Source organism: Mya arenaria, chromosome 3 (genome assembly GCF_026914265.1).
Source record: "Mya arenaria isolate MELC-2E11 chromosome 3, ASM2691426v1".
In the NCBI taxonomy this organism is placed as follows: Eukaryota; Metazoa; Mollusca; class Bivalvia; order Myida; family Myidae; genus Mya; species Mya arenaria.
This window is the reverse complement of record NC_069124.1, coordinates 80,158,871-80,176,884: the sequence shown is the minus strand read 5'-3', so window position 1 is coordinate 80,176,884 and position 18,014 is coordinate 80,158,871. Positions and strand designations below refer to the sequence as shown.

At 37.6% G+C, this 18,014-nt stretch overlaps 1 protein-coding gene across 5 annotated transcripts; it reads right to left on the bottom strand.

Moving 5' to 3' along the window:
• Nucleotides 1–674: 674 nt before the first annotated feature.
• Nucleotides 675–17,145, bottom strand: LOC128228681 (tetratricopeptide repeat protein 24-like). 5 transcript variants are annotated; one of them, XM_052940125.1, is made up of 14 exons: nucleotides 17,099–17,145; nucleotides 15,573–16,257; nucleotides 15,079–15,297; nucleotides 14,779–14,907; nucleotides 14,199–14,515; nucleotides 13,860–13,966; nucleotides 12,721–13,002; nucleotides 11,686–11,769; nucleotides 7,614–7,684; nucleotides 7,464–7,498; nucleotides 7,214–7,302; nucleotides 5,393–5,799; nucleotides 4,231–4,285; nucleotides 675–3,928 (listed from the first exon to the last, which is right to left on the bottom strand). In XM_052940125.1, exons 2-14 carry the CDS (start codon nucleotides 16,240–16,242, stop codon nucleotides 3,814–3,816), a joined length of 2,580 nt encoding a protein of 859 aa, XP_052796085.1. In that variant the 5' UTR covers nucleotides 16,243–16,257; nucleotides 17,099–17,145; the 3' UTR covers nucleotides 675–3,813. The 5 variants fall into 5 exon arrangements, with proteins under 5 accessions (XP_052796085.1, XP_052796088.1, XP_052796083.1 ...); XM_052940128.1 differs by lacking the exon at nucleotides 12,721–13,002 and adding an exon at nucleotides 13,466–13,519 and having other exon boundaries at nucleotides 16,997–17,114; XM_052940123.1 differs by having other exon boundaries at nucleotides 16,997–17,114.
• Nucleotides 17,146–18,014: the final 869 nt, after the last annotated feature.

Here is an 18,014-nt window from a genome sequence, read left to right as displayed (position 1 = left end):
GTAGCATAATCGTGCTTGCGCCATTGCCTGCTTGTTTTTGTTTTATTTTTGACTCCATTACAGCTTGACCCCACTCCATCTCTCCTGTTGGTGTGAGAGCGTATCAAGGTTTGCTGCGCCGTTGGCTGCATTACGGATTGACTCAACTCCACATATTTGGTTGTGTTGCGATTACAAAGGTTTTACTGTGCGTTATGGGTTGATTTTTGCTTGACTCCACTCAGACTCAATCGGTTGTACTTAACTATATAAAGGTATGCGGCCATCATCTGGTGCACTACAGATTGACCAGACTCCATATATTTTGGTCGTGTTAGAGTTTTTAAGGTCTGCCGCGCCCATGACTGCATTTGACCGCCCAGATAGCTCAGTGGTAGAGCATTCGCTTCGGGTTCGGAAGGTGGCGGGTTCAAACCCAGACTCCTTTGCCTAGTACTCTGCATAAAAAGGCAGTTCTGGAAAGTTCTAAAGTCTTCCGCTCACACTGGCCGCAGTTTCACTTGACACCGCTTAATCATTCTTGTTATTTAAAGTTTATAAAGGTCAGTCCGCCCATTGGCTGTATATCATGTCTCGGCCAGATTGCCTCTATCTTTGTGTTCTAGAGTTCATTAAAAAATTTCTCGCGGAATCCAGTGGACCACACCATATTTAACGACACAAAGTCATAGATTTGCCCTTTTTAATAATAACAATCAAATTATTACATAATAACGTCTAATAAGCTATCACAATGTGCTTTCACATACATGCCACTGTATATACAAGATATCTACAGAGATGACAAGCATTAACATACCAGTTTACCACCTGCATGTACAAGATATCTACAGAGTGAACAAGCATAACATACCAGTTTACCACCTGCATGTACAAGATATCTACAGAGTGGACAAGCGTAAACATGAAAGTTTACCACCTGCATGTACAAGATATCTACAGAGTGGACAAGCGTTAACATACCAGTTTAAAACCTGCTTGTACAGGATATCTACAGAGTGGACAAGCGTAAACATACCAGTTTACCACCTGCATGTACAAGATATCTACAGAGTTGACAAGCGTTATCATACCAGTTTACCACCTGCATGTACAAGATATCTACAGAGTTGACAAGCGTTAATATACCAGTTTACCACCTGCATGTACAAGATATCTACAGAGTGGACAAGCGTTAACATACCAGTTTACCACCTGCATCTACAAGATATCTACAGAGTTGACAAGCGTTAACATACCAGTTTACCACCTGCATGTACAAGATATCTACAGAGTTGACAAGCGTTAACATCCCAGTTTACCACCTGCATGTAAAAGATATTTACAGAGTTGACAAGCGTTAACATACCAGTTTACCACCTGCATGTACAATATGTGGACAAGCGTTAATCTCCCAGTTTACAACCTGCATGTACAAGATATCTACAGAGTGGACAAGCGTTAACATACCAGTTTACCACCTGCATGTACAAAATATCAGAGAGTTGACAAGCGTTAACCTACCAGTTTACCACCTGCATGTACAAGATATCTACAGAGTTGACAACATTTATCATACCAGTTTACCACCTGCACCTACAAGGCTTTAACATTACTAATATATAAAAACTAATTATTTTTAATACAATTGAAATTGAGACAAGAAATCAAAATAAAATATGAATAAAAATATAACATTTTGAGAACCACCTGTATACTTGTATATTATGGAACATATATGATGCTTGTAACATGACTGTGATCAGGATTTACAGAAACTGTTTATCACATGCAATTAAATTCTAATAAACTGCAAATTCTAAAATGGAAGCTTTCTTACTACATAGTTTGTAATAAAGCTTTTCTAGGTATACTAGAAACCCCTATCTGAGTATCTCGAGGTTAAACGAATTATGGCAACATTTTTTAAAATAACATTTAAATAGTTTCTACTAGCAACAAGTTCAATGCAATAGATATGCAAAAATGACTACTTGCAAATAGGTATAATTTTCAAAATACAGAATTACAAAATTGATAACCTGCATCAGAATGATAATCAGTAGTAAACAGGTGTGATTGCAACATTTCCCCAAAGGCAAACACAAAACAAAGCTATGTTACAAAAAGCCCAATGGTCCGAAATTCATGTTTTACTTATGAATAGAAGGACCAAAACCAGAACAATTTTCAGTTATTCAACCAACATCCCCTTCCTGACTTACATATCTTTTAGCATGATGGAGATTCGTTCATGAGACATAAAATAACAGTTAAGAACAAAGGACTTACCAACACAGGCAAACACAATCCCAGCAGACATACATAATACAACCCAAGTCTTGCTCTCTTATTAAGGTGTCGTTTTCTTACAAATAATAAGTTTTAAGCACAACCAACTGTTTATATATTCGTGCGCAATGAAAAGATGATGAGAAATAAGTATAGCTCTAGTACAACATCTCTGTCAACACATAAAGAAATCTTATTATTATGATGATGACAACAGCGCACAAAGTCTCTATTGCGGTGTTGCAGACTAAGCCTTGTGATGATCTAATAAGACCGTTTCTTCTACGGCTAACACAGAGAAACTCATTGGCAAAGTAAGTTAATAAACTATAATAGCAAGACAAAAATACAGTAAAATGTTTCTAGGCTCACTCAAGTACATAATAAGAAACAGTACATACAAAATGCAAAACACGTTTCATTTGAGCATCATCTGTTCTTTGATTGTAGGACAGGAATATCACAGAAATTCTTTATATATATGCATGTACTTTTATCACCAAGATAATATCAGTATGACAGTTCATGTCTTTTGATAGTTTTATTTTTGTATAATATCATTGATATAATATCCAGTGCTTTTGAATGTTTATTGTATATATGAAGAGCGCTTTAAAAGTCTGATATATAATAATAATAATATAAATTCCTTAGAAATATTTCCCAAAATGGTGGTAGGGATACAAAGCAGACAAAAAGTTTACTTAAATAGTTGGCATGTAAAAAACCCCACTCAAAACAAAGGTGATACGTCATAGTTATGATTTTAAATAAGGCAAGGAGTCTTCATATAAATGGCAAAAATTACGTCTAAAAAAAGATACTTTACATGCAAATGGATGATGTCTGTGATTAATAACAGATGTAAAAGATACTGTCTCAAATAATTCCACCAGAAATGTTGTCATAAAATGTATTGCATGTAACAGACCATAGTCTGTCACAAACAAACTGCGGTTAAGATTTGTTTTCACAAATACAACATTTGAATGAGAATGAGTTTAATTTTTAGTCATCAATCATGCAAATACATAGTTAAGATAGGGACCTTAGTTTGTTATCTGTCAATATTCAAAAACATTGACTGTATCAGTAGGCCATATGGAACTGTTTAACCTGATGATTATTCACATGTTTGCCTTTGTCTTCTAGTGAGCAGACCTGGTGGCAGGGACTCTTTCTGTTAAAGGGTACTATACCGGTAATCTTGCTTACAAAATCCGTGGGGTTCTGTGCATTATTGAAATCAGACTCGACACTGTCCATAGCCTTGCTGCCCTCTGATGATCAAGGCTGAGATGAAGTAGAGTAAATAATGACACCTGCCATCCACTCAGACAAATGATGGGTCTGTAAGACCCTAATGGTGCATGTACTAATAAGTAGACTATAATCACTATATGATACATGTCGCAGAGGCCTTCTTCATAGTTCTTTACCATGTCTGGAGTAGGTTGTCACTATGATAAGTACTACATGATCTAACATGCCTATAACTTCTTGGCCTCCTTTACTTCAATTGGCAAGTCACTACAATGCCGACTACATGATGACACAGCCCTTGGACTTGATGTTGCCCTCTGTTTGTCGGGGTGGTAGATCTGGTGGTGTCTCAGCCTGCTGTCTGCGCTGATGTTCGTGAAGTAAAAACTGCTCCCTGGAAATATCAACAATACAGTGTTACAGAATGAGTACAGTTGAAATGTTCCAAACAAAACTTAGGATGACTGCTACAATAAGATGCATTTACACCTATAAACCTTTAGTGTCGGAGTGGAAAAAAATTGAGATTCATTGACACCACCATCTGGGAAATAAAGGTTTTGAGGTTATCCCTAGATTTTTGATGCCCTGTTTCAATAAGTTTTCACCTATTTTAATACTGAATATACACCTAAATACTACTTAATTTCCCTTATATTTTTGTACCAATTTGACAGCAGTTCTAACAAGCCATACCTCTGTCCCCGTGGCATCTTTTCCAAACCACTGACATCTGCATGTGAACTCATTCCTGTAAAACAATCATCCATTTGTTTACATGTAATGTAACATGTATATATATGAAGGATCTTTAAAAACTAATTTCTTTCTCATGGTCTACAAATACATGCTTATCTTGTGGTTGAACTTAAAAGACTTAATACCTGTTTTTGGTGAACTAATTGTAGATATGTTAGTTATAATAGGCAAGTTTTTCTGGTTCAATCATTGTTAAAAAAAAAAAAGTTCAGTTTTTCTCAGATTTAACTGCTGAAAAAAGAGAATACTCTTATCTTTTTATTTCTAAAATAATACATGTATTGACTATTTACTATTATGGAAACTAAAAAAAAAATCAAACAAGGGGTTATATTCACACCGGTCTTCAATATCAAGCTGAGAATTAATCAGACTGATTTCTTGAAGATTGGATGAACACTGAATCATTTGTGAAAGGAATAAAAAAACATCAACACAAAAGTCTGTCTTAATATTGGATATAGTGACATAGTTTTTAAGCAGAGATGACCCTTATTTACATTGGTCTTAATAAACATGCTGACAAATAGTTATGCTAACCAAGTTTCATGGAAATCAGATCAAAATTGCTGAATTAGAAACTGTAATAAAAATAATGCAAAAATGCCAATGATATCCGAATGCCCACTAGATGGCCCACCCAAAACGTCAGCCCACCTGCCTGGTTTTTGCCAATCTATGTCCTTGATTTTTTTGTATGAAATATCTGGCTAGACTATGTAAGATAAAATCTATAGAATAAAAATTATTGACTAACTATTATATAACTATTGACTATCTATATAAATATTTATATGTGTTTGTTTTCATTTTTTGTGAAACTATATATACTTACAAGAAAACAACAACTAAATGCACAAAAATAACATACCTGTACACGCATCTGGTTAGTAGTGGAAGCCCAAATGTGTCACAAATAACTTCCTAACATTGTAAGAGTGGACAACAAGCAAAGTGTCTATTACAAAACAAAATCAAATGATTGAGCTGCTGAATGATTGTTCACTGTAAGTGACATAAACATGACTACCTATAAGCTATACATGTAAACTAGCTAAAGTACTGAAGCCACTGAGTACACGTTTTATGATAAAGTTACCTTCCATTTTCCTGATGATGTCATCGCCTCTATAGCGCCCTGATTGAGGATCACTTCCGTCACTTTGAGTAGACTCACTTTCAAAGAAATTTTGTGACCGTATCCTGCTTTCCTTCCTTCTACCTTTGTTATGGTCATTACCTGCAGAGCTAGGTGGATGCTGGTGTTTTTCATTAACAGACTTAATGGAAGCGTAAGATGGATCATCGTCTTTCTCAATTGGGTCGGATCCTTCACTGTCCTCACTGCTGTCCTCTGTGCTCTGCCTCACAGGGGTGGTTGTGGGCTGCTGGCCATCACTATGGGGAAACGAGGGATAATCAGAGTTAATGTGTTTGTAGGCAGGTTGCAGGTACGTGCCCTGGGTGCCAGTGTGCAGAGGTGACTGGGTCGGCGGGGGTGGGGGCCTGTGAACACACAACATACACACACATGTGCAGGTGTAAAGTCAGTGATACACATGATTGGGATGTGAGGGCATGCATTTCATTAGAGGACAAAAAACATGGCATAGTATACACATGTCAATATACATTCTTAACAACAATAACAATGTTGTATTTTCAATTGTTAACATTGGTTTAAACATATTTTATTATTGAAAGAATCATGAAAAGTATTCAAGGTCATATATACAATATCAAAATATAGGATTGGACTTTTAAAAAAATACAAGTATAATTCATGTGTATGCCAGGCAGATCAAAATAGCAAGGGATACACAATAATAAAAAAAAATACCCAAAGGATCAGGCCACACATGCCTGACTGTCAGATTTCGATCCACCATGAATACACATGAATGATATTTTTTCTTGCATGCCTGAATTGTAAATGTTGAATGATATGTGATTTTGTAAAAGCTCTATATTTACTTCACCAAAGATTATGATGCGCAGTATCTTAAGTAAATGTAAAAATGTTTCCAAGAACGCCACCCGTTTTAGGTTAACATTTTTTTATTGTAATACTTTTTTTATGTAATTATAATAATATTTCATTTTTACTTTTCCATTTTAAATCACCTCATCTCACAATTGTAGTATTATCCTGAAATGACATGTTATGGCACTTTAGTTGTCTAACCCAGGGAGGAAGACAAGAGAATTCCAGGCCAATTAAAAATAAGGAAACACATGTTTGGAATGCAAGAAATCAGTGCAAGTTGACTTGAGATTATTAGAGATTGATCAAATTAGAGGGTAAAACCTTTAACGAAATAAGGAGAAAAACACAACAAATTTCAGTACTTGTGAGGGGAGTTAACCCACAAGCCACTTCTGCTTAGACTACTATGGTAGGAATTCACCGAGTAGGACCTAAAACATTGACATAATAAGAGTTGTAACAAACTTTCAAGTAATCTATAAAGATAAATAATAAATAATATGCTATCAAATTATTTAATACAATATATTTTGTAAGTTTTGAAAATCCTTGACTTTACAATTATAAGTCATCAAAAATAATTGATAAAGTTCGTATTTTTAAATTAACGGATATCGTGCCTAAATTAAAGCAGAAATCATAGTACCGGTACATGTGTTTTGCAAGTACATTTACAAGACCAACCTATGTTTGCAGTACTGTGGCCCTTCAACCATTAGTTACTGCTGACAGGGCCTTGAGCAACCTTGTGCAACACATCTTTGACAATCAACACATGTCTCTGTGACCTTTGACAATCACAACGTCAAGCAATGTTTAATGAAAACAAGAGAAATGTTCCACATGTAATAGTTAACCATGGCACCCATTACATATTGAACACTCCTTGTTTACCACAGAATGAAGCTTAAACTTATGAATGTATTTTATTACCTCTGTATTTGACCGAGCTGTGCTTGATTAACATGGTCAACATCATCATCACCATCACCATCAATCTCACTTGAGGAACTATCGGTTGTCTGGAAACAGGGGAGATACATGTGTCATATTTGTGGCATGAACTCTTATTGATACTCATTTTATAGTTTACAATCGTATAGTTTCACTTTAAAGTTCAATCATATCTTGAATGTAGAACAAAGCAATATTATTACAGCCATTATATAAATATTACATTTACCTCAGAATTAGAATCACTTTCAGAAGTGTCCTCCTCTGCAATAGAAATAGAGAACAAATACAGTTTAAGTAAAATGTCACAGTGCCACATCATTACTTTCTCTAATAACTGACAGAAATGGAACATGATATCAAGAATGCTATAACATACCTTCATCTCTTTCTTCAATAGCTTTCCGGTATTTCATCAGGCTGTCATCCTCCTTCACTGGGGTTAGGTTGCTGGAACAATACCCACACTATTTGTACATGTAATGTTAAAATTTGGATAGTTTGGGATTTCAACTGATGCAATATTACCAAGATGAATATCACAACATCTGATTCAGAAATATTTGGTATTGAAAATGTATTAGATGAATTGTACAGCAAACTATGACCAACACAAATATTCATCTATTTTCGGACATGTTAAGTTCCCTATCAAGAAACAAACATTTTAGCAATACATGGTCAATCCCCTCTGTGTCACTGACAAGCAGCTTTACATAAGTAGAAATATTATTGTGAGGTTAGTAGGTAAACCAAACACCAAACTGCTAATCAAGGGACAAGCCTACGTGAAATAAAAACGCATCGCAGACGGAATAGGGGAGAAGGGATATGGAGCTTAGTAGGGATGTTGGAGTATGCTGTTGATAGATGAATGTCACGCTGGACCCACTCTGACTGCAAGTGGGTTTGCACTAGATGGGCATCACACAGGACCCACCCTGACTGCAAGTGGGTAGGTAATAGTGTGGCCTCACGCGGGACCCACCCTGACTGCAAGTGGGTAGGTAATAGTGTGGCCTCACGCGGGACCCACCCTGACTGCAAGTGGGTAGGTAATAGTGTGGCCTCACGCGGGACCCACCCTGACTGCAAGTGGGTAGGTAATAGTGTGGCCTCACGCGGGACCCACCCTGACTGCAAGTGGGTAGGTAATAGTGAGGCCTCACGCTGGACCCACCCTGACTGCAAGTGGGTAGGTAATAGTCTGGCCTCACGCTGGACCCACCCTGACTGCAAGTGGGTAGGTAATAGTGAGGCCTCACGCTGGACCCACCCTGACTGCAAGTGGGTAGGTAATAGTGTGGCCTCACGCGGGACCCACCCTGACTGCAAGTGGGTAGGTAATAGTGTGGCCTCACGCGGGACCCACCCTGACTGCAAGTGGGTAGGTAATAGTGTGGCCTCACGCGGGACCCACCCTGACTGCAAGTGGGTAGGTAATAGTGTGGCCTCACGCGGGACCCACCCTGACTGCAAGTGGGTAGGTAATAGTGTGGCCTCACGCGGGACCCACCCTGACTGCAAGTGGGTAGGTAATAGTGTGGCCTCACGCGGGACCCACCCTGACTGCAAGTGGGTAGGTAATAGTGTGGCCTCACGCGGGACACACCCTGACTGCAAGTGGGTAGGTAATAGTGTGGCCTCACGCGGGACACACCCTGACTGCAAGTGGGTAGGTAATAGTGTGGCCTCACGCGGGACCCACCCTGACTGCAAGTGGGTAGGTAATAGTGTGGCCTCACGCGGGACCCACCCTGACTGCAAGTGGGTAGGTAATAGACACACCCTGACTGCAAGTGGGTAGGTGATAGTGTGGCCTCACACGGGACACACCCTGACTGCAAGTGGGTAGGTGATAGTGTGGCCTCACACGGGACACACCCTGACTGCAAGTGGGTAGGTGATAGTGTGGCCTCACACGGGACACACCCTGACTGCAAGTGGGTAGGTGATAGTGTGGCCTCACACGGGACACACCCTGACTGCAAGTGGGTAGGTGATAGTGTGGCCTCACACGGGACACACCCTGACTGCAAGTGGGTAGGTGATAGTGTGGCCTCACACGGGACACACCCTGACTGCAAGTGGGTAGGTGATAGTGTGGCCTCACACGGGACACACCCTGACTGCAAGTGGGAAGGTGATAGTGTGGCCTCACACGGGACACACCCTGACTGCAAGTGGGTAGGTAATAGTGTGGCCTCACACGGGACACACCCTGACTGCAAGTGGGTAGGTAATAGTGTGGCCTCACACGGGACACACCCTGACTGCAAGTGGGTAGGTAATAGTGTGGCCTCACACGGGACACACCCTGACTGCAAGTGGGTAGGTAATAGTGTGGCGTCACACGGGACACACCCTGACTGCAAGTGGGTAGGTAATAGTGTGGCGTCACACGGGACACACCCTGACTGCAAGTGGGTAGGTAATAGTGTTGCGTCACATGGGACACCCTGACTGCAAGTGAGAGTAGGTTAGAAAATGCGGGACACACCCTGTCTGCATGCCCTCAGGCTCATCTCTATCTTCGTAAGAGCCAAGCATGTAACATTGCAGCGAGGAATTCTTGCGCCACCGGGGTGTCTTTGCATCTGTATAGGTGACTGACAGACCTCTAGATTGCTTTGGTAAATGGTTCGGCCCAATAGAACCTCTTTTTCGAACCTTAGCAATATTGCTATGTCTATTTTTCAATAGAAATAAAGTATTGATAAAAACACTACTATTTTAATACCACTGAAGTGAAAACAAAGAACAAAGCAAGCATAAAGCAAAAATATCTACATAAATGAAACCCTCAAACCAATATTTCTACCAGTCGCTAAAGCCGTTATTGCAATTTGTTGAGATCTTTCAGTGTTTTTTTTTAGTTAATCCATAATGGTAATTAATAAACAACGTTAATCAGTTATCGTTTCATTGTGTTCATAGATATTTTTAACTGTATTTTCTTGTTCTTTATAAATCAGTGCAAACAAAATATGAAATAAAATGAGATAAAAATGATCAGTTTCTAAAGCATACAATGAAAAAAAGGATATAGATGTTCATGGATTGGAACCATTACCAACTTGTTCAAATATCCTTCTTGCCAAGTGTCTTAAATTGTCCTTAGCCAGAATACAAAAAGTATTTAAGGCTATAAGTTTTTTAAACATAATGTTTACAAACTCTGAAATGCCGAGTTGAGGTTACATTTCATTGGGGCACTGTAATGGTCGCCTGACAATTGGTGACTGATAAATTTGTACATTGTTATTGACATCAGCTAGACACAATACAAACATTGATTAAAGTGCAACACAATTAATTATTTTTTCTAAGGTTCATAAGTTACAAAACAAAACTCCAATAATTGTAATTAATTAAAAACAAGAATATTCCATTAGTAAACTGTTGAGTCACATGTATACTGTTGGTAATCAATTTCACATAGGATTTTTTTAACCTATCCATAATCCAATACTCTTGTTAAAGATTTCAGTAATCTCACTTTATTAGACAACATAGTTAATGTAATTGCTGATTAATTCCATTATTTATTTATTTTAATTTATGCAGACATTTTGATCAAGTTAAAATGCCTTTTAATGGTGACAAACATTCTTGCCAAGCTTCAAAGAATAAGGGCCAAATTTGTGGCCTCTGTAGTGTTAAAAGGGCTTTTCTTAGGTTTGACCTTGTGACCTTGGTTTTACCCTACATGACCCAGTATAAAATTTGACCTATATTTTTATCCACACATGCATATTGACCAAGATTTTTGTGGTTTAAAGCGTGTAAACATTATTTTCTTTAATGTGACCGTGTTTTTCAACTCCACATTTCCCATAAAAAAACTTCACCTACATTTTATGCAAAAAAAAATACTGATCAAATTTAAATAATTTGTACCAAAATTGTGGTATAGAAAGAGTTAAGAAGTTGTTGTCGTTTTTCAACTTCCCAGTATGCATCAAATGTCAACTAGGCAAACATCTTTACTAACATCTACTGACTTGGGACCAATATAGCCCTATAGGGCACCAATTGAAGATGACAAACAACAGACAGGCAGATGACAGACGTGCAATGACCTAAATGTTCAAGCCCAAAATACCCTTTTCTCATTATTTCTCATTGTAGTAGTTTCATGCTAAAATTTTAAACTGATCTAATGCATGTTTGCATGTTTAACAATGCAAGCTGGTGATTTGATCAGAAATACAAACATAAATGAGGTTAAAAGGTCTTCATATATGATCAAGGGGCATAAATCAATAAATTTGTAGTCGAAATGGTGACACTTTTGCTTTACATGCATTCTTAACATGTAAATTAATTTTCATCACGTATCAAAATTAATCCATGATGGCGCCAATGCTATGCCATAACCTCCACTCATTCCTTCAAAACACAACAAATGTTGAAATAATGTGCACAAGACGAAGCATCAAACTACTTACTGTTGCACGCTAGTAGTGCTGGTTTTGACGATTTCGGCCCTTTTGGCAAATATCTCTTGAATCTTATGATCATTAACAGGACCTCTGAAATCATGAAAAGTTCATCAAAACTAAGTCCTACAAGGTAGAAAACATGCACACAATGTTTGTAATCACTTGGTATTGAAAGTATTAATTGTAATGAACAAATCAGGAAAAAAGTCAGTGATTTTGCCCATACTTAAACAATACATATATACATTTTTACAGAATGTCAATGATTTTAGACTCTATAAGTTTACGAACTGGTACATGTAAGTTTGGTACTTATTCCACTAATTTTTCTTCTAAAGAGGCTCTGTTACCATAATATTTGTTTTTATTTGCAAGTTACAACATAATTATCTTTAATCTTTATTAAATTTTTAGTATAAATAAACATTAAAAATGTTGACATCAGTTATGTATCCATTTGGTAATTTTGAAGAGAGTAAACAATTTCTTATGATTTAACATGTTACTTGGTGCATTTGGGTGAACAGAAATGGCATTATTAAAGGAATTGTTATTACACCCCCATCCTAGTGCAAAAGATCCTTGCTCAGTGATTGTGTATTGTTTAACTACAGGGCCCATATTAACTAATATCTTGAGTCTGAGTTTGGGATTCAGATTCAAAAATGAATTCTACATGTGTAAATTATTGCAACATATGTTGTTTTTAAAGCATGCAGCATTTTTATCATCACTACTCTTAAAAAAGCAATTTAACAATGACTTCAAGATTGGACATTTTGTGTGTTGAGTCTCAAACTCAAACTCATTTCGTGATATGGACCCAGTAACTTGGAAAATGCATAACAATATCTGGAAAAGCAGGCAAGGTAAAACTATGGTGGGAAGGAAAAACACATTATTCTACATTAATTGTGTACATAACTAAGCAAAATAAATTGGAACATTTTTGGTCCCAAGAAAATTTCATCATAAAGACACCAATCCTAGTAGGTTGTTGAAGACAAAATTGACTATCGGGTACACATGTAAAACACCCACCGCCTCTGATCTTGCTCATTTTCTGGGTTAGACTCCTCAGTCTCCTCGCTGCTCTCCTCATCATCCTCAGACGAGGAACTATATGACTCACTCTCCTCACTCAGAGTCAGCCGGTGTCCTGTAGACTGCCTCATAGACGATGCACGACCCGAGATTGGTGGGGTACTGTCTCCATACATGAACCCCCCTGTGGGAAAGCTGTCAATGGTTGCCAGGCCCCGATGTACTTTTGGAATATGTGGACCATACGAGTCCTTCTTTCTGATTGCTATTTTTCGGTTCCTAAAGGGAGTTCATTTTTCTCAATCATTTGAAAATACAAGATTTTATGTCCCATGTAAGTACAGGGTATTTGACATTTCAGAAAACCACCAATCAATTCACATTTTTCAATTATTATTCTGAAGTAAAAAAATCTGATAAATATAATTTTGTGATAAAACTCTAGTGTTCACAGAGAGTTTCATGAACAGGTCACTGCAAGCTACCATAACTCTCAGCAGTAAGTAACAGGATATTAGTAATATACATAGTTACCCATAAACCAGATGTTTTTAATCAATCAGTAGTAGTAAGCAGAACACTAAACAGACCAAAAACAACAAAAAAACATGGTTTTAAGTGTTATACTGCTCTCTTATATCACAATAGTTATTGTCTTTAGAAAATTGGCTACTTGTTTTTCTCTCCCCATATAGCAAGTACGAAGAAAATTTCATACACTCCCTGAACCAGCCAGCAATACCTTTTTGGCTCAGTGTTGTTATCCCATTTCACAGGAGATGTATTTGGACTATGTCTGGGAAAATGTGTTTGTTATTGGTTACTGATAAGATGCCATTTTTGTATTCACTTTCAATTCTGGACATCAGTAACATTCAACTCGCATTATCTTGAAGATAATCATGCAGATACTGAGATTCTTTGGCATTAAGTCCAAAAAGGAGAATAGCATATTTTTAACATAAATACACCACATAAATCAAAAAATATATAAAATAACAATATTAGATTTTTGGGAAAGACACTCAAGAGGTATGCAACAAATCATGAATTTTATAAACCACAAAACTCAGGTATTGATGGAAGGTAAAAACAAGGCTGGTTGTGGCTCACAATATGAAAGATTGCTAGCATACCTGGGTTTCTGTTGCTCCTGTATGCGAGACATGGCAGGAGGGGCAGCCAATAGCATACGGTCCGCATGTCTTGGGATAATCTGCTGTTCAAGAGCGCTCAGACTGCGCTAAAATTCATAAATGGCATATTTGATTGAAACAAATTGTGTAGGTTATTTTTCATAAATCCATGAATAGAAGTAATGAATTACAGTAGTCATGTTATACAAGTGAATTAAAATAATATTCAACATCAGAGTTGAGATGGATTGTTTAATCAACGATCACTGCAGACCTATTAGTACATATTTCAATAAAAAATATTCAGGAATCAAACAAGAAACTGTTAAATGTCTATACCGGTGTGGAGCCCATCTGTGTGTGCTCCTCTGGAGGTCCATGGGTCTGCATGTACCCTAAATGGGCAGCCTGGGATACGGGCACACCCTGCACTGAACCCGGTCGAGAAGAATATCTCCCAGACATTGGCACAAACCCTGACACCTCTGCCTGGATCACCTGCTCCAGCTTGGTCTCAATCCGATCCTGTGACACAGGGTTGTTCTCAACATTCTTCAGTGCAGATATAAAATACTTCTGGGCCCTCTTCAGCTCACCCATGTTGAAATTGACAGCACCAAGTCCTTCAAACGCTTGCCATTTCATATGCTTGTCATCTGATAATGATAAATTAATTCTCTGAGCACTATATTACTAGAAAACATTTTTTATTAGCCTTACATATCCAATAAAGAATACTATAAAAGATAATGCAACTAATTTTTAGTTTTTGCAACATTAATCTCACATGCTTTTACATGCTAAGTATCGGTAGAAGAAAACTGACCAATAAGGCAACATTGCATGCATTTGAATAAATAATGTATATTTTTCATAGATACAAGAGCATAATTTAAAAATGATCAAAATGCGTATTAACCTGTATCTTTGGCTGCCAGCAGGGCATGGTTAAAGGCCACTTCAGCGTCCTTCATGTTTCCCAACTGACTGTGAGCGAATGCAAGGTTTGTATAACACTGACCTTGACCATTACGGTACTTAATCTTCGCTGAAAGTACAAATGTGACTTATTACTTTCTATTATTATTCATGATTATCAGACTTTCTAAGTTCAATTGAGCATTTTTAGTACAGTTACACAAATATGATTATGTAAACTTTTTATTGTCTAAAAGGTACTCATGGGTATTAAAACCAATGCAACATAGAAACTTCATACCATATATGTCAGCTGCATCCTCATGATACTTGATGGCACGCTGGAAATCACAAGTGAAATTATAGGCTGCCCCAAGATTCTGCAGTATAACAGCCCTCAGCTGGTTGTTTGAAGTGTGTGACATCTGTATCATTTCATGAGCCTTCTCAAAACAGGTGGTTGCATGGTTGTACTCCTGAACCTGCGTAAACACCAGACCAAGGTCATTCAGCACCTTCCCTGGAACATATGGTTGGATGTAAGCATTTGATTTTGTTCACTCAATAAAACAAGTTCTTAGAGTTCATGTACATAAACATTTTTAATATTAAGTGATACAATTTATGTTTTCCCTGCACATTCATTCAAAATCTAACATGAAGAATTAACCATTTCCAAAGATAGTAACATGTGTAATACATACATATACAAAATGTGTATGACCTTCTCTTGGATAACTTTAAAACCCTCTACAAGCTTGAAATACAGCTGTTTGAAATCCTACTGACACATACCTGCCAAGTGACAGTCCGTTCCCTGTGGGTGGGAACTGTTTATTACATTCATACACTCCTCAGCAGCCTTAAGAATGTCACCCTGTTCCACACCTGTGCCACGTCTCAAGTAGTCCGCCTTCTCACACAGCTTCTCAGCCCTGTGCAAATGGTCATTGTTCATGTCATACACATCAGCCATCTCCTGGCAGAGCCGAGATGCATCAACATGTCTCTTCCACTTCACAAATAAATACACACATTTATCAAAGCACTGATTTAAAAGTTCTGTGTTTCCACTTTCATATGCTTTGTATCTCTTAAATGCTTTTTCATAGTTTTCCAATGCTTTGGCCTCATCACCGAGTTTTTCCTGTCCTAAGCCTATGTTGAAGTATAAGTCACCGTTACACCTTGCATCACTCTGTCCCTCAGGGGGAGTAGCTTTGTGAAGGTAGCTCAGACCAGTCTCTACCTGCCCCTCCGCTATAAACACTGCACCAAGATTAAACGCACATGTCCTTTCTACTTCATCCACATTCAGTTCTCTTGACAGCTGATAGGCTTTGTCATAGCACTTTATTGCCTCAGTGAAGTTTCTTTCATCATGAAATTTTTTGCCCTCTAAGGCAAGATACCCAATCTCAGAGGTAAGATTGGAAGTCTCAAACTGAAGCTGTTCCATCTTCATATTGGCTTGAAAAGGCTGAAATGAAGGATATATTCCTTTTATTACTCAAAGTTATTTAACAATTCCATTCTCCTTACATCAGTCATTGAAATTAGACTTTTGGATTAACAAGCCCGAATTATACTATATTATACTATTGCTTGGCATAACATTTTTGAACAAACCATGCTATATAAAATTCAGAATTTGGGCAAGCCTGAAAGACATTTTACCAGTGCAGGGCTTGCGGGCTTGTGCTATATTTTGACCACAGAAATATTATAATAAATTATTTAATGTAGTCAGCAGGGTAGCTTCCGTTAAGCTTAAAGGCCCAGGCCTGAACATCATTTTGCCTTTTATTAAAAAAAATGTCTATTTCGATGATTTGGATAAACTACTCAAAAGTCTATTTGACTTCAATTTCATAAGCCTATTTTTCCTCTAGAAACTCGCCAAAAGCACCATTTGCAAGCTACTTTTTTCTGCACATCAAATTGGCGCGATATACATGTACATGTACGCCCATGGTAGTGGATGGTTAATCAGCAAATTGACAGATATTGTGCTTCAATTAATGATAATATAAATAAGCAAACGATAAGAACAAACCACAGTGGGCAGCATATACTTTATATAGGCTAGAAATTAACAGTTTGTCTCTGCCCTCTGGTGCACAGATTTACGGCCCGTATCAGAGGGATAGAAACTAATATACTAATATGTATCTACAGTAACATGTCCCAACATCGGATTGAGACCAAGCTATTAGTACCTTATATTGTCGAATATTATTTTGAAAGGAGCATAACTTCAGGAAGCGTTCAGGAGGTAAATATATAAAATGACTAAGAGGTCTTTCATTAAAAATATTAACCTGTTTTTAGTTGGCAGACATATTGTTTACTACGGGAACCAGGCAACTTGCACTGGTTCCAACCAAAACCGGGGACCGGTAGCAAAATAGCAAAGAGATAAAACGGCGTTGGAAAGCCGGCTTTCTTCGTCGGATACCCGGATATGCTTCGTTGTGTACGGCATGCATGAAGTGTAGCGGAAGAAAGTACCGTAGCTGCCGACAATGACCGGCTTTGGGCCATTGACTGCATTTTAGATCAAAGTACTCATAATCGGATGCTATTACTCAAAATGGCATGATGTATTCTTTAATATATGCATATGTATAGTTATAGTTTTGTGTTCACGGGGTTGCACTGCCAATCGTTCGTATTTCCACAAAACATTTATTGAAAAGGTGAAAACAACAGTATACTGTATACTATAGGGGCTAGCACAGGAGTTAAAAATTCAAGTATAAACCCCCTCAAGAGGCACTTAATAAGGGCAAAGAAGAAACGGTGAGACACAACACGTAAGAACACAAGAAACCGACCATACATTTACCAAAATAGCTTTATCAATAAATAAACACGAATTTAAATGGGGTTAAAACCAATTGATATGCATACAGCCTCTTATTTGTCCCAACATTGATTAATATTTACAAAAAAATAACAATGTATGCCTCATTGGAGCAAATATCAACTGTTTAGGATAATCTCAGACTAATAACTTAAACTGATCAAGTACATATGTTTAAGTTCAACTTCTCAACGACCGGATACACCCACCACCCGCAAACGGATGATTTCAGCCTGAACAGCAGTGGAAACTTTTAAAAGGTACTTATGTATTTATTCAGACACAGGCAACTGCCTCAGCAAATTCAAGGTCTATACATATGAGTCGCATAACGGTTGTATCCTCTTATACAAGCAGGAGATAGAGTAAAC

Coding starts and splice junctions, on each gene's coding strand:
- LOC128228681 (XM_052940125.1), bottom strand. CDS start 16,242: ATGAAGATGGAACAGCTTCAGTTTGAGACTTCCAATCTTACCTCTGAG. Junction 13,003..13,859: donor CAGGAGCAACAGAAACCCAG/GTATGCTAGCAA, acceptor AACTCCCTTTAG/GAACCGAAAAATAGCAATCA. Junction 5,800..7,213: donor CAGCTCGGTCAAATACAGAG/GTAATAAAATAC, acceptor GTGTGTTCACAG/GCCCCCACCCCCGCCGACCC.